The sequence below is a fragment of the Sardina pilchardus genome, chromosome 16 (genome assembly GCF_963854185.1).
Source record: "Sardina pilchardus chromosome 16, fSarPil1.1, whole genome shotgun sequence".
NCBI classification, from domain to species: domain Eukaryota; kingdom Metazoa; phylum Chordata; class Actinopteri; order Clupeiformes; family Clupeidae; genus Sardina; species Sardina pilchardus.
Window position 1 is genome coordinate 6,556,076 of NC_085009.1, and position 14,668 is coordinate 6,570,743.

At 41.3% G+C, this 14,668-nt stretch overlaps 1 protein-coding gene across 1 annotated transcript in view; it reads right to left on the bottom strand.

Moving 5' to 3' along the window:
- The window catches only part of ptch1 (patched 1), a 56,456-nt gene extending 48,834 nt beyond the window's left edge, over nt 1-7,622 (bottom strand). The window contains exons 1-2 of the mRNA XM_062516612.1: nt 7,152-7,622; nt 5,791-5,983 (exon numbers count right to left, since the gene is read on the bottom strand). Coding sequence (XP_062372596.1) covers nt 5,791-5,983; nt 7,152-7,319 — 361 coding nt within the window. The 5' untranslated portion in view covers nt 7,320-7,622. The remainder of the gene's footprint in view (nt 1-5,790; nt 5,984-7,151) is intronic.
- Between the last annotated feature and the right edge of the window lie 7,046 nt (nt 7,623-14,668).

Genomic DNA, 14,668 nt, shown 5'->3' on the forward strand with positions numbered 1-14,668 from the left:
GCACGTCATAAATGTCATTTACTAGGCAGGTCCAATTTTTTGAAAAATAACCCCTTAAATGACGACATCCGATGACTTTTGAGAACTATTGATAAATATATTTCAAACATTATAAAATATTACAATATAGTCTATAAGGCCTAAAGAAACTCATTTATAGAAAAGTAACCTAGGCCTACTCAAGACTAAACCAGATATGGCTGAAATATGTAGGCTATCATGATAATTTTGCCAACAATGATGTAGAACCATGTATTCTCTCAGTTCATAACATGTTTTGTTTTAACTTAAACCAACATAAAGTTATCATTTTGACTACATTATTTAGTATAGGCCTACTTGATAACATAACCCTTACAGTCCTCTAGTCCTGTACAATATAGTGAACCATAGGCCTATTGACACTGATGCTGATTGAAGAGGTTGCTTGAAAGTTGTTGTATTTAAGTTCCAAAGAAAATCAAATTGCAGCACTCCCCCTCCTTCCAAAGTAACATGTCCTAACTCTCCTCCTAAAATAAATTACAGGCACTGTTATACAGTAGGCTACATCACTAGTTGTCTAAGTGCACGTACTAACTAAATGGAGAGCTAGGATTACAATTCAGACTGTGTCTTTAAATAGGCGACTTTTTTCTATGAGCACAATGCTACAGTAGGCCATTTCCACTAAAAATTCAGCTCAATATCTCAGCACTATCGTCATACGTTTGCAGATGGCTAGGCCTAATACCGAAATATGTTTTGAATGACATGGGGCGCACGGATGTGAACGGCTGGACAAACGCGAAATGACAATTGTTAGCTAAACAATTTAGTAGACCTAAGGTAGACAGGCTTTGGTTAAAACGATGAAAACCAGTAGGCTAGTCTGTCACAGCTAACTTCAAGCACAGTAGCCTAGACTAGTTTACACGCGCAGAAATTAAAAGTCAATATCAGCATCACGAGATTGCTGTCATTATCGGATAATCCAGACACGTCAAACTGGACGCGAACGCGTGGCAAAGCCAAAAAACAACTTCATTAATGATATCTTTTTAAATAAATAATTTGATCTTTACCGTTTCGCTTCAGCTAAGAGACAAATAGGCTAGTTCACCACACACATCGAACTTGCATCAAACATTCATCAACACTTTCAATGGCCTACGGACAAGGCTTGCGGAGTGATGAATGAAATAAGCACCAAACCCGTCGTTGTCAGCGGCATTATTGGTCTCCCCCGAGAAAATTTTGTAAATATTGTTATGTAAATGCATAAATTCTGCGCACTTTCAGCCTACAGCAATGGTCTGTGTTAGGCTACAGATACCACCCCCCCCCCCCCCCCCCCGAAAAAAAAAAAAAAAAAAACATCGATTTTGCATGATTCACGAGGGTCGCATTTTTACGCCTGAAAATCCGGAAGAATCACATCCCTGTTCTATACACCTCATTTGGCATATGACAATAAAGGAACATTTCCCTCCTCCATTGTCTGGGCTTAATTAGTGACAATTGATTTGATCACAGCAGATATCTGGGGATGTGAAATGTGATAATTGCTATAACACGTGTCATCAAAAAGGGCCCCACGGACCTCTTGCTGTGAGACGATTTAAATGCAGTCGAGAGAGGTCGCTTGTCTCACAAGTAGCCTAACGTCTACCTCTGCATATAGGATCTTAGATTATAGTTTACAGATTATAAGGATTTGAAACACAGAACAACATATAATATATGCTCACATAATGCACATACTGTATAACTACATTTGGATTAGAATTGCAGCACATTATGTTTTCCTCAAAAGTAAGTGAACCTTTAACAAAACACAAAACTTTGTTCCATGACGAAAGTGTATGTTTACATCTTTTTTTGTGGCCAATGTGTGTGTCACAAAAACAGACACCACATGCAGAGCTAGCTCAAGTCATAAACTAGAAAAACGTTTTGTACCACTTGGCAGTTCGAAAAAAAAAAACTTTTATTACTTGACCATTTTTTTCCACCAAAGTGGACCACATTATAGAAGTTACTGTTGGCTGCAACATTCTTCATCCTGCATCTTAATTTCTCTCTCCTCCACCAGTCTTACGGCACTCACCGCCAGCGCTGCCCAATCCAAAAGAAACTGGCGCTCGAACCAAAACACAAATAACACAACAGCCACTATGCTCCTCTGGTCTGTCGGTCGGCCTCCCTCCCCCTCTCGCGCGCTCTCATTTGCCTCCCGCCCGCCCATCCTCCCTCCCTCCCGCCCGCCCTCAGCCAGGGGAGGGGAGACGGAGGGGGAGCGCGGGAGGGAAGGGACGAGGGGGAGGAGGGAGGAAGGGGAGGGCCGGACCACCCAGCTCTGATGGCAAGGCCCACTGTTTACATTGCTGTGCCTCACTCTGTAATACATCTGGCATCCCAGGGTTGGACTCCCAAGTGTGGATGGGAAGGGGGTTGTGTGTGTGTGTGTGTGTGTGTGTGTGTGTGTGTGTGTGTGTGTGTGTGTGTGTGTGTGTGTGTGTGTGTGTGTGTGTGTGTGGTGTGGTGTGTGGTGTGGTGTGGTGTGTGTGTGTGTGTGTGTGTGGTGGGTGTGGGGAGAGTATGGCTAGGGGGGAGGGGAAAAAAGGGGTTTGTGCAAAGAGACCTTTTCGGAGGAAAAAAACGAGGGGAGAGGAGGAGAAGGAGGGGAGGAGTGGGGGGGAGAGGGAGGCCAGGGGCGGGCGCAGGGGTAGGTGAGCGAGTGAATCTCTCACAGACGTTTTTTGTGCGTGTGCTCTGGTTTTCAAATAACACCGGCAGCCGAAGGTATGCAAAACACAAACACAGGAGACTTGGAGACTTATCACAACGCCAGTAGTGAATGGGAAATGGTCCATTTGTTCTGTTCTGCAGAAGAGGCGTCAGGCTATCAACAAGTTTCCACAACTTATAACTCAACTCTTTTTTACTCCGTAAAAGACTACAAAAGTTTCCCTGCTTTTTTTTTAGACCACAACAGCGAGTACACACACGGTCTTGGTTCCGACATGGAAAATATGAATAATAATAATAAAATAAAAAAAACGCCTGAAGACAAGACATACCCACAACCACTGCAAAACACGCTTCACCATACTATAACAGCGCACAACTGAACGCACAACTAAGAAACTATAGCATGCCAGACTCCTCCAAACCTTGACACTCTGGGAAGATGCCTGCCTCTCGAGAGATTCACATTTTCCAATCATCTGTGCTGGAGCTTTCCCATACACATCAAAAAAGGGATAATTCAATCAAATCCCACAATCCCCACCACAGAATGAGGAGCCCACATTCTTAACCACTCCTCTCCACATTAAAGAGCTGCTTTAAACATGTGACGCTGATTAAAGTCTTCCTAACATTTCTGACAGAGTGAGCCCACCATCCATCAAACTAATATCATTCAAAATGTCATAAATATAACAATTAACACATCATTCATTGTTTTGAATCAACAAGAAAGTGTTCTATGTGTCATGAAAGTGACATACGACCGCTTGAATTATCTCTGACCTTATAGGTAATGTGAGCTATACTGACAAACCTGACCAGAATGCCTACTACGTGATCATCAATTCTATGGATCAAAGTAAGCATGCCAAAATCTCCAGGTGGCGTTTATGTAAAAAAAAACAAGTAATGAAAAAATGTTTAAAAAAAATACCCTTATAGACGCAAACTTCTGATGAAATTACACTGCCCTCTGCTGGTTAGATTAAGGGATATTTCTTATCTAGTTCTATCAATAAAACCATCATAACATCCATCTAACCTTGCCTTGCTCTCACTTCTCCTCAGTCTGTGCACCAGAAGGCCACAAGGCTGTGACTTCTCACTCGACACAGAGGTCGTGCCATGGGTATCATATGAGATTTTAAATAGTGGAGCTCAGGCGAGATGACCTGCAGTCCTGGGGGACAGTGGCCTGGGGCCCCAAGCCCCCCCCCCCAACTGACCCCCCCTCCACCCACCTTCTCTGAATAGGGGATGGGACAGTGAACTCTGATATTTCATGATTTCTGAGAGTGTGTGTGTGTGTGTGTGTGTGTGGGGGGGGGGGGGGTCCCACTCCAGACCAGCTGAGGGGAAAGGCCTACAGGAAGGCAAATGTTTACGCGAAACCATTTTAATTAAATTCAGACGGTGCTGGTATTTTCTTTAAAAATGGCGTGCTGAAGGACAAAAAAAAAAAGTTCAACTTAACTCATGTAAGACAACACTGAATTTAACCCGTGTACCAGACAGAGGGAGAGACAAAGCAGAGTTGTCTCCTGCTAGAAGCCATTGGATGTCAAATGGGAGACCAGAGGAACCACACCACATATCTGTGAAATGAGATCTCTGTGGTAGTTCTCTGAATGCCTGCTGATTTGGGCTGTATTCAAGCTGTGTGTTTCAAACATATACCACAGACTATAGGGGTACAATAAATCTACACCAGTAAATCCGAGAAGGGAAAAAATCCCATATTTTGATGATGCCCAAACTGCCCTTTCAGTCTCCTCCATCACATCAATCAAGCCAGCCTTCGGCCAGTACAGGTCTTTCTGACCATTCAGGCATTCCAAATGGCATCAGAGTAACTTTCCGCATGTCCTTTGCATTAGATGTAAAGTTGCCGTTTGCCATACACAGCAGACACACCACCTGCTGTAGTCCGATGACAGAAGTTCACAGAACTATCACAACTGTCATGACTGACGGGCTGCAGGTAGTGAGTGTGGTTATCATCTAGGAGGCATTTCTATCCGTTGCATGATTAAATTATGCCCATTCGGTTTTCCCACCATTCATGTCCAGGCACTCATACCAGCAATATGAAGAATACTGTGATCCTTTTAAACTGAGGTGGAATGCCATGTAACAGGGACCCTGGACACATACACCATTCAGACCCCGATGAGTGTTTACAAGAAGTTCAAGCAAAACTGACCTTGAGTAAGAGTAGGCCTATACCTTTACCAAATATCTGTTGTGATGTGTCAAATGAAAGGAGCTATATTTCATGATGTTTCCAAACAAATATAAATCTCTATACATTAAATACGTGGTTGCATAACACTGCCTCTCACAATGGATATCTAATAACATATAGTTGAACAAGGACTTTGATCACATCTTAAATAAATCATATGTTACTCCTTAGTCATGTCTACACCGTAGGCGTTCTCAATGTTAACTGCTGGAATGTGGATCACAGGCGAAAACCCAGGTCGCCCCTCCCCCACTAAAGAACCTAAAACTATTCCGATTCAAACATTTATACAACAAGTGTCTTTGAAATACCTTTAAGTTGATTTACAGTTAAAATATGACCAGTTACAATAACATGCTTCGCGTTCTGCATTTTGTGTTCTTCCCCTTTAAACCCCAAGACATCTTTTTGGAAAGTTGAAAGCTGTCCAAAACAGGACCACACACAGCCTCTGAGCAACGCGGATCAAATTCAACTGCTGGAGGCAAATACACACTCGCACACACTCACAAAATGGCGGCTTTGACAAAATTTCAGCCCTCAAACTTTCTTTTGATTTGCTAATTACAGTCACACAAATGTTTAGTTTAAGCATACGAGCTGTTTCGCGCACATACGAATTAAATGTCAAGTTTCTGTTCAGCAAACAATAGATTGAAATAAACTGTTTTCACGTTTCGTCTGGACTTTTGCCAGAAGTCTTTACAATAAACAATTCCACTGGCTGGCACGGAAGACCCCCCACCCAACCCTGTAAATACTTAGGCTAAATGAAATAAACAGCGTACAAAATAACAGAAAGTGATTCTTACCTTCTACCCAGAGTTTCTCCACGTCGGTTTCTAGATTAGCTGCCCTCAAGCCAACAGCGAAAGCTCCAAATATTAAGAGGCCGACAACTAAAAACTTTCCACAGTTCTGTTGTATGTAACACCCCAGTTTAAACAAAAGTCTTTGAAACTTTGCTCTCAGCCACAGCGGTGCTTTTCTTCCAGTCGCCCTCCCCTGCGACGAAACAAGAAATTCCGAACATTAGAATACTGTATGAAACGGATCCGCTGTTACATTGCGTTACTCTTTCTAATGAAGCATTTGTCTGCTCATTGTTATAAATGTGTTATTACACAGACAGTTGGGAACATTTCTGTTATTACGTTTAATGGCACTAAACATTAGATACAGTGTGTTGGTTACCCTGATCAATCCTCAAAGTCTTTCACTGTTGAACAGACAGGTTGCACCTATATTTCGAGAAACATCTGACTGACTATAATTAGCAATATTGTGATGGGTACACCATGGGGATGCTCATGCCAACACCTATTTCCCTGTATTGCTTACAGTAAACAACTGAACCGCATTAGTAGCCTATATCTGGACACTTTGTCTACAACTTCTGAGGATGAATCAATGTATCGTTTTCAACATTCCGAATGTTTACCGAGTGTTACGCTAACATTGTTGCCAGCAGTAACATTGCGGTGCTACAAAGTAAGTTATTAACTCAGAACACCGATGTAGCAAGTCATATCAACCATGGTGCACGTGGGTTACACGGCTACACCACCTCCCAGATGCATTGCCATAGCGTCAGGGGACGCTGAATGATGAGAATTGGGAACTGGAGCAGCCATCACGGAGGGAGTTACGACAATATTTGTGAACGGAAGAGGGCAGACACATGGATTTTTGCTTCAGCTGTGAGGGAAGAAAACTTGTCCACTCCCGATTCAAATTACTATCACACATTTCTGAGAGGTTTTAGAGTTTGGGAGTTTTCAACGTCTACCACGAGGGAATCTAGTCTAACTTGCAAGTACCCTCGGCTACAATAGACTGTTCCTCAATGACAATACATAAAATCACATGCCTCCTGCACCCATCATTCCTCGGATGTCACAAATGCCCTAAACTCTCTCCGCATAAGAGGCTATAACTAAACAAATAGCTCGGGATTAATGCAAGGAGTGCTTCCAAACAGTCACGAATGAAAATGAAGACTGGGAAACGAGCTATCTGGCTTAAGTGTGCCACATGCAAACTTCACTCTCTCGACACCCCATGCGTCCCTCTGTAGCTATCCCGTTACCTAGCGACTTGATAAAGGTTGGTCAATTTCACTGTCTATCCACAACCTAAGCTGCACATTAACAGGTAAAGAGAAATGCACCACCTGGGATATTTGCTCCAACGCAAAAGCTGCATCACAGTAACTCGGTCGTTGCAAATATTCCAAATCCAATGTAGTTGTATGGTAGATCCCCCTATTTCTCCGTGTTAACCTCGGCCGATCGGGGTCCCTGTTTTCCTGCTCAGAGGAGACATTAACAGCCGAGGCCATGTTGCAGAACCTGCGCTTTGCTGTTTGTTAACCACGTTATTATATTGTCCCGCAAGCGTTTTTGGATATCCAAAGGAAACAAAGTTTCTCTCTTGGTGATCTCGGATCCACAAAGTACTTCATACTCCTGTTTGGGACGGCGAGTCAGAGTCTGCGCCTTCCATTCCAACATTTCGCGATCCGGAGGTCTCCAACTATTCCCACGTTCACAGTTTTTCTAAAAGCTGCTGATATCAAAACACAAAGCGGAGATGGTGCTTTCCATAAATACAATGGCTATGTCGATGGCTCGGTGGTTGTAGCATTCTGAGCGCTCTTCCCCAGGCCGCGGGACACGGCGATCTCTGGGATTCAATAGATGAGAAAAAAGAACACTCTCCATTCGGGGACGGAGGAGGAGGGGTAAGGTAAAAAAGAATCGAAAGCCCGCCTCCAGGGCTGTCAGATGGCCGGACTTTCTTGGATCTGATTGGTTCCAGAAGGGCAAAAATTACTCAGCAAACACGACTATTATTAGCTGCTTAGCAACAGCTCACCAAAGTAGAGAGACCACCCAAGTGGAGAACTCTCGTGTGTTCATCTCAAACTTCAGGGGAGCCTTAAAGCTACCTCGGCCCTATCCGCCTTAGCTAGGAAGTCTGCACAGTTGAGGTTCTCCGAATGGTTTTGGGGCGTCGTTTTTGTTGTTGAACAGAGAGAAACATCTGAAAACAAAATGCCTCGTGGTCTAGAGGGCCGTTTTCGTTGCAGCTGTTTGGCGTTTATATCTTTAAATATAATAGTGGCCACTGGCCTCAAGTTACAACGAGCCCAGAGGAGGTCCGAACTCCCACTCCCAAGTCACACAACATGGACGAGAACGTAAATGAAGAAGGCTAAAGATATTTCCTTTAGAAAAAACTTGAACAATAAACTTTAATATAATATAAGTTGAACTAAATCAACTTTAATATAACAACAGTTGGACTGTTAAAATTGTTATTAGTAGACATAACAGTGAAGACCAACAGCCATAACAGTCACATCTAACCATTATGTTAAAGTTAGGCTACTGTCGTTTTCTGACTACAAATATGTCCTTGATGTGATCCCATGTTATTTTTCCGACCATCAGTCAGGGATTCACCAAAGTCGAAATTATTAGGCCTACATATAACCTTTAATTAGAGGACTGGAATTATTTTTATTTTTACCTTGTCAGGGTCACTCCAAGGTGAGCGCAAGTAGGTCTAGTGTTTTTTCTGCCACTCTGTGGCAGTAGGAAAGTGGGCCTCTGCCATATTGGACTTCCCATTGGTTGTCAAGTGGTCAAGTGGATACTATCAGCATAGTTCAGAGGCCCATCAGAGGGATAAATCCACACATCTCGTACATGGGTGCAGTTTTAAAAAAAAATGTCAGGCCTAAATATTTTCATAGTGTCTCCAAAGATGTTGCCCTTGAAGTAAAGATGCAACAGATGTTGCAGAGGTCACGCGGTATAGGCTATCCTGTTGTGAATTTGCACTGCAGTGTTAAGTGCAGTGTTTCAATGTTTCATTATCTTTCACTTTGTTCACTTTGACAGCTACACAAAGTAACTTAGATCAAGTAGGACCTTCTTTGTAACCATGTCCATAACATTTTACACAATGACGTGCTATTTCAATTAAAATGCAACGGTTATTTCCTGGAAATCTAGGATACCAATTAGGCCTATGTGACATAACTGAAAGGTAAGTTCAAAGCATTTTGTGTCTGGAATTTAGCCGGATTGCTACTTAGCCCTGCCTAGCCTGGGAACCAGACAAATCTGAGAATATGCTAAATTGGGCAGATTCATCTCTCCCATTGAAACTGATTTCCATTCTCAGGAATCAATCACAACTGTTTATAGGGCAGTGTCTGGTATGGGACAGACTTTATATGAAGACAGAGAGAGGAGCACTGTTGAAGCTCTTTTGTACACAGGCAGTGATGACATTGGTATTAAAAACAGACATGTATATTCATCTTGCAAACCTTTGCTGAACAGAGAAATGTTTTTACAGTACTTCCAAAAGGAATTTGCAAGAGTTTGATATCAGGTGTCCAGACCAGTTCTCATTCAATTCTTAATTCCAATACATACAGTAGAACGCTCATGGACATTCTGTTCATGGTACTTGAGGTTTTATAAAATTGAATGATGATTGGGATCCTGATGCAGCCACACAGTCATTTCGACATAATTATCAGCCTGTCCCCAAGAGCTAATAGGAAATAAGCAAAAGCACCCGGTGATGCAGCTGAATCAGTCTAAAGTAATGATGTAATCATACAATGTAATACATCCAAAGTCAAATTCAAGCAAACCAAAAAGTTAATTGCAATTTAAGTATAACTTATTTGCTTATTTGTATGGATCTGGGCTGGGCTACACCAAACCCATTCACTTTGTGGGACTCTCCATTGGGAAATGCATTGTAATGAGTGTAGGCGATCATTTTGAAATTACTGGTCCAGCCTAACTAACTGCATATTGATCAGGGATACTCTGCCACTAACCTTTGCAAACTCATAATAAACGACAATTTATGCATTCTTGCAGCTGCAAATGTTGGACTCGGGCTGGCGTTGCTACAACTGCTTCATCGCTTCTTTCTCCAACTCTACCACTGCCACTTTCAATTTCAAAACTGACATCATCCCTTCTTGTCACTGACTGTTTCGCCCTCCTGATGATGGCTGAGGGAAATGTTGGCAGATGGACCAGACTTTCAACTTTCAGCTTTTTAAAACAAAATCTAAATTCCATGGTCAAAAATGTGATTAAAATGGAAAAGGCCGAATCGTTTCTAATTCCATTAGTCTAAGTTTATCTCTTATTGAATTGAAAAAGGATGAGAGCAGAGAAACATATGGACTTGCCTACCATACTTCAAAATTAGGCATAGGCCTATTATTTACTCATTTTGTCACAGTCTTACCTCTTCCTCATCTTCAAATTTCTTCTTCAAACCCTAAAATAGACTTGCTCAGGCAGCATGCCACACACTATAGGAGACTTGCAAGTGGCAAAAACTAAGCATTATGCTGGACATCTTCAGCTTTATCGCATATCATTCAACAAACTATTTTCAATATCATCATCATTATTTGTATCTGTATGCATCATAGGCCCACTAGGAGATGGTTTATTCATATATATAAAGTCAGATATGCAGATGTTCAAGATTTGTTTTTTGCCCTGAAAACAATTAACATGTATAGCTTGGGTGTTCCCATGCTGCCTTGCGCGCAATTTGATTCACGCTGCTAAGGCAGCCTGGAAACTGCCGCCCTAATTTTTGCCTCAGATAGGGTACCAATCACAGAACAAGCAAGACGATGATGAGCTACAGTATGCACAGACGCATTTGATAGACATCCGTGGCGCCCAATTAACGGATCTGGGCATTTTTTCAAATACGAGAAAATGAACGTTTGGTTCCTAGACCACGTCTCATTGAGAAGTGGTGGCGCTAGCCAGGCTAATTAACATGTCCATATGAGATTCAAAGGCAGCTGACATCAGCTGATATCACCAAATTAGGGGATATTTCAGCACTGTTTACATGGACAGCACCCCTTAAGTACTACTTTACAGCAGTCTATGTTGAGGAGTAGTGATTACAGTGCATGCAAAGCAATGATATTATTTTTTTTTAAATCCGTTTTTGTACAGATTTTTTTTTTCTTGCTGTGTACTTTTTGAGATATTAATTAAAAACCTAACTAAATTTCTACCAACGACCTGTGCTCTCTCACTGACTGCAGCAACTTAAATGATACATTTCTCTGTGTCTCTCCATTCGACTGATTGCTAACTTTTCCCTTCCCCTCTTTCACTTTTACCTTCTCTTTACATTCTCTGACTTTCTCTAACTATCTCTCTCTCTCTCTATTCCTCTCAATTTCAAGTACTTTAAAAACTATTTTTAAAACTTTTTTTCCATAATGTTAGGCTCTCTTTCTCAGCATGTCAGCATTCTATCTTCCCCACTTTCTCATTCCCCTTTCCTCACTTTTGCTCTTTTGCTCTTTCTTTCGATCTCTCCCAATTTGAATTACTTTTTAAACTATTTTAAAGATCCTTGCGTATTTAAGCTACATAACAACCAACATGCTTACGCTAACAACCAACATAACAACCACTTTATATAGCATAGTAACTACTACTATTACCTTAACAACTACCTAACAACCATCTAAATGTCCCTAGCAACCTCTTTACTTAGCATAGTAAGCACCATATCTACTCTAACAACCATCTCAAGTGCTCTAGCAACAACCAAGGAACCACTATCATTATGTCACCCTAACAATAGCCTTAGAAAGCAACATGTATACCCTAGCAACCTTGTCACATGACAACCACTTACAGAATGTCCACCTAGCAACCACCTTTGGAATCTACATAGCAACCAATCTTTTAGCATAATAACCACTACAATTACAAAATTAAGAAACACCCAAGCAACCATCTAAATTACCCTAGCAACCAGCATAGCAACTGCTTTATTTATCACAGCAACCACCAATTACCTTAGCAACACACTAGCAACCATCTGAAGTACCTTAGCAAAAATCTGGCAGCAACCTCCAATGCATGCCCTGTAGACAATGCATTGATCAGGTAGCCACCACCACACAATGTGGAGTGCAAAAAGGATGGCTATAGATCAGTGCTCAGACAGTGATGTCCTCATGCATAAACCTCCCAAATCTGAGCCCGATGAAGAATCACCTTGGCCATACATCAGCAAACACGTCACTGAGTAGTTCCACTGACCAAACTTATGTTTCTACTTATGAGCAATGCAAGCCAAAAACAACCAAACTTATGTTTTTACTTATAATCTATGCAAGCCAAGAGTCACTCTCTACTGCATCATCAAACATCTAAAAACACATGCAGTATGAATCTTAATCTTTGGTCTAGGTATGATCAGTGAACAAGTAGGCATTTATTTGCTATAATCACAATTACATTTTATCCCAGCCCACACAATTTGAGGTTGGGAAATTTGTCTGGACTGGTTCCATTGAGAAGCCCTTATCCTGTATGAAAACTGGACGCACCAATATCTGGGCAGGCTTTATACGACGATGGAGGGATGAGCAACGGTGCCTAGTCATTCACGTCACCTGAGTGTGCTTTGACTGATTTTGTTTACACAAATAGGCTGTCATTAGAGAAGCTAGACGTTTAGATTTCACTATCACATCTGTTGTACAACATATTGACAATATATATAAAAAAAACTAAAAACAATCAGAAAACAGCTGTTAAGGCATTTATTGAGAAGAAGGATGTTGTTGCGGTTCTCCCAACAGGATTCACGGAAGGCTTTTTCGTAGCTCTGATTGGTTAGGTCTATCCAATTGTGTGCAGATGTATTTTTACCCCCCCAGTATTGAAACACACCCCATAATCACGTCCCAATCATACAGAACCAGACTGACTATGTCAGGCTACAGCTTTGGTACACTGTGAATTTTATTCATGTGCTATGGAAAAGATTATATTTTCCATTTATGAACTGGTATTTACCAGTGTGTTGTGTTCAAGTGATTTTGTTGTCGCACTGTTGGGAAATAAGTAAATTGACCGCTCATTACTAGGAGACTCCTATTTACTGCTAGGTAGCATTAATCTGGGTAGGCAACACCAAACCATAACAGCATTTTTAAAACTGACACTGAGTGTTAACGCATTATAATGCACTTGTCAATAACACAACACTGTATAGGCGTCAAAAGCTATCCACTAACAGTAGCCAAACATGTTTAGTAGTGGACAATGATACCATTCACAACTCTTCCGTTACTCTCCGCTATTTTGAAAAGGTCAAAGGTTATCTCATCTCGGCAACTCGTGCATCAAAATATTCTATGAATTGCCCAGTGGAAAATACCACAAGTGCATTTTTCACGTCAGCTTTTGGTATTTACCATAATTACCATAGCACATGAATGTACCAGTAGCCTAACTATTACATCTTTGTTGGTAAGTTTGCTGATTTATGCCTTTAAAGTAGCTTCCCTAACATCGACATAGCCACAGTCACTGACACACTGCTCAGATATTCATGCTACGAGCATGCTCATATGTCTCATCGTGTATACCGGTATGTTTTCGTTTCATCCACAAAGGTACTCTTTTGATTTAAAAATGTGTTGTTAAGTACATCATTTCCTGTGTATTAGCCGCATTGTGTATAAGCCGCAGGACATGCAAGGGAAAAGAAAAGAAACAAAACCATGTTAATACCATTTTATCTGCCCCCGTGTATTAACCTCATAGCTGAAGACATTTTGCAAAATCAATGTATAAGCTGCGGCTAATAGTTGGGAAATCACATTAACAGTGTCATCAATGACAGTACAAGTGAAAAAAAGAAGTACATGAAGCAGTAGGATTATATTCATAGTGCATGTATTTCCTGGGAATAATTCAGCTATGACATACAATTTGTTACATCTGAAAAGCATCAGCAATGTTGGGGAACACTGGATGTGGCTGATTAAGATGAACACATCCCTGTGGATCTCCATACTCTTCTCACTGACTGAGAGTTAGCGTTCATCGGCTGGCGGAGCAAGGAACTCAAAACAGAAGGCATAGAATTCCGTAAACTGGAAGTGCACATCATGATGAAAACGTATAATGCCTTAGTACTTTTTTAGATGCTATGGAGAGAAGCATCTTTGAAATGAGTCAATGTAAATAGTGTTGCTATCCCAAAAAGCTGTGCCTGTTGTGTATCCCACATTGTCTGGCACAGAAGAAAGTAAGACTGTGCTGTTGTACTAAGACAAGGCTACAATATCATTTCAAAATGGCAGTGATACGTTTCTATGAGGTGAAACATAAAAGATCTCTCTGGCACAGATATTTTGGCCTACCTCAAGCAGAAAGAGTCCAGGGCTCTAGCACCTTCTTTGGCTACCTTTACCCCCTTCTTCCCTTCCCAACCTGTCCTCTTATGTCTCCACCTTTCCTGTCTGTCCAGGATCTCATCACACAAAGGAATGCAGATGATGTTCGTTCGAAAAAAAAAGAAACATAGTGATGGCTCTTAAAAGCACATGGCTTATAGGATTCATTTAAATTCATGTTTGGGAGGTAAATATTTGTGACTAATTGCATAAATCCTTGTTTTAAGGGGAATGCTAACCACTAACCATTCTTTTGAATAAAGCAAAAAAGTGTCTGGCCAATGTTGTTGGAAACATGCCAAATAGATACCTACAGTAGAGTTGTTAAATGAACAGCTCCACTGCCCAATACAATATTTAAATATATAAGTGTAAGAGAATTTTCATAGAGCACACATATTCATTTT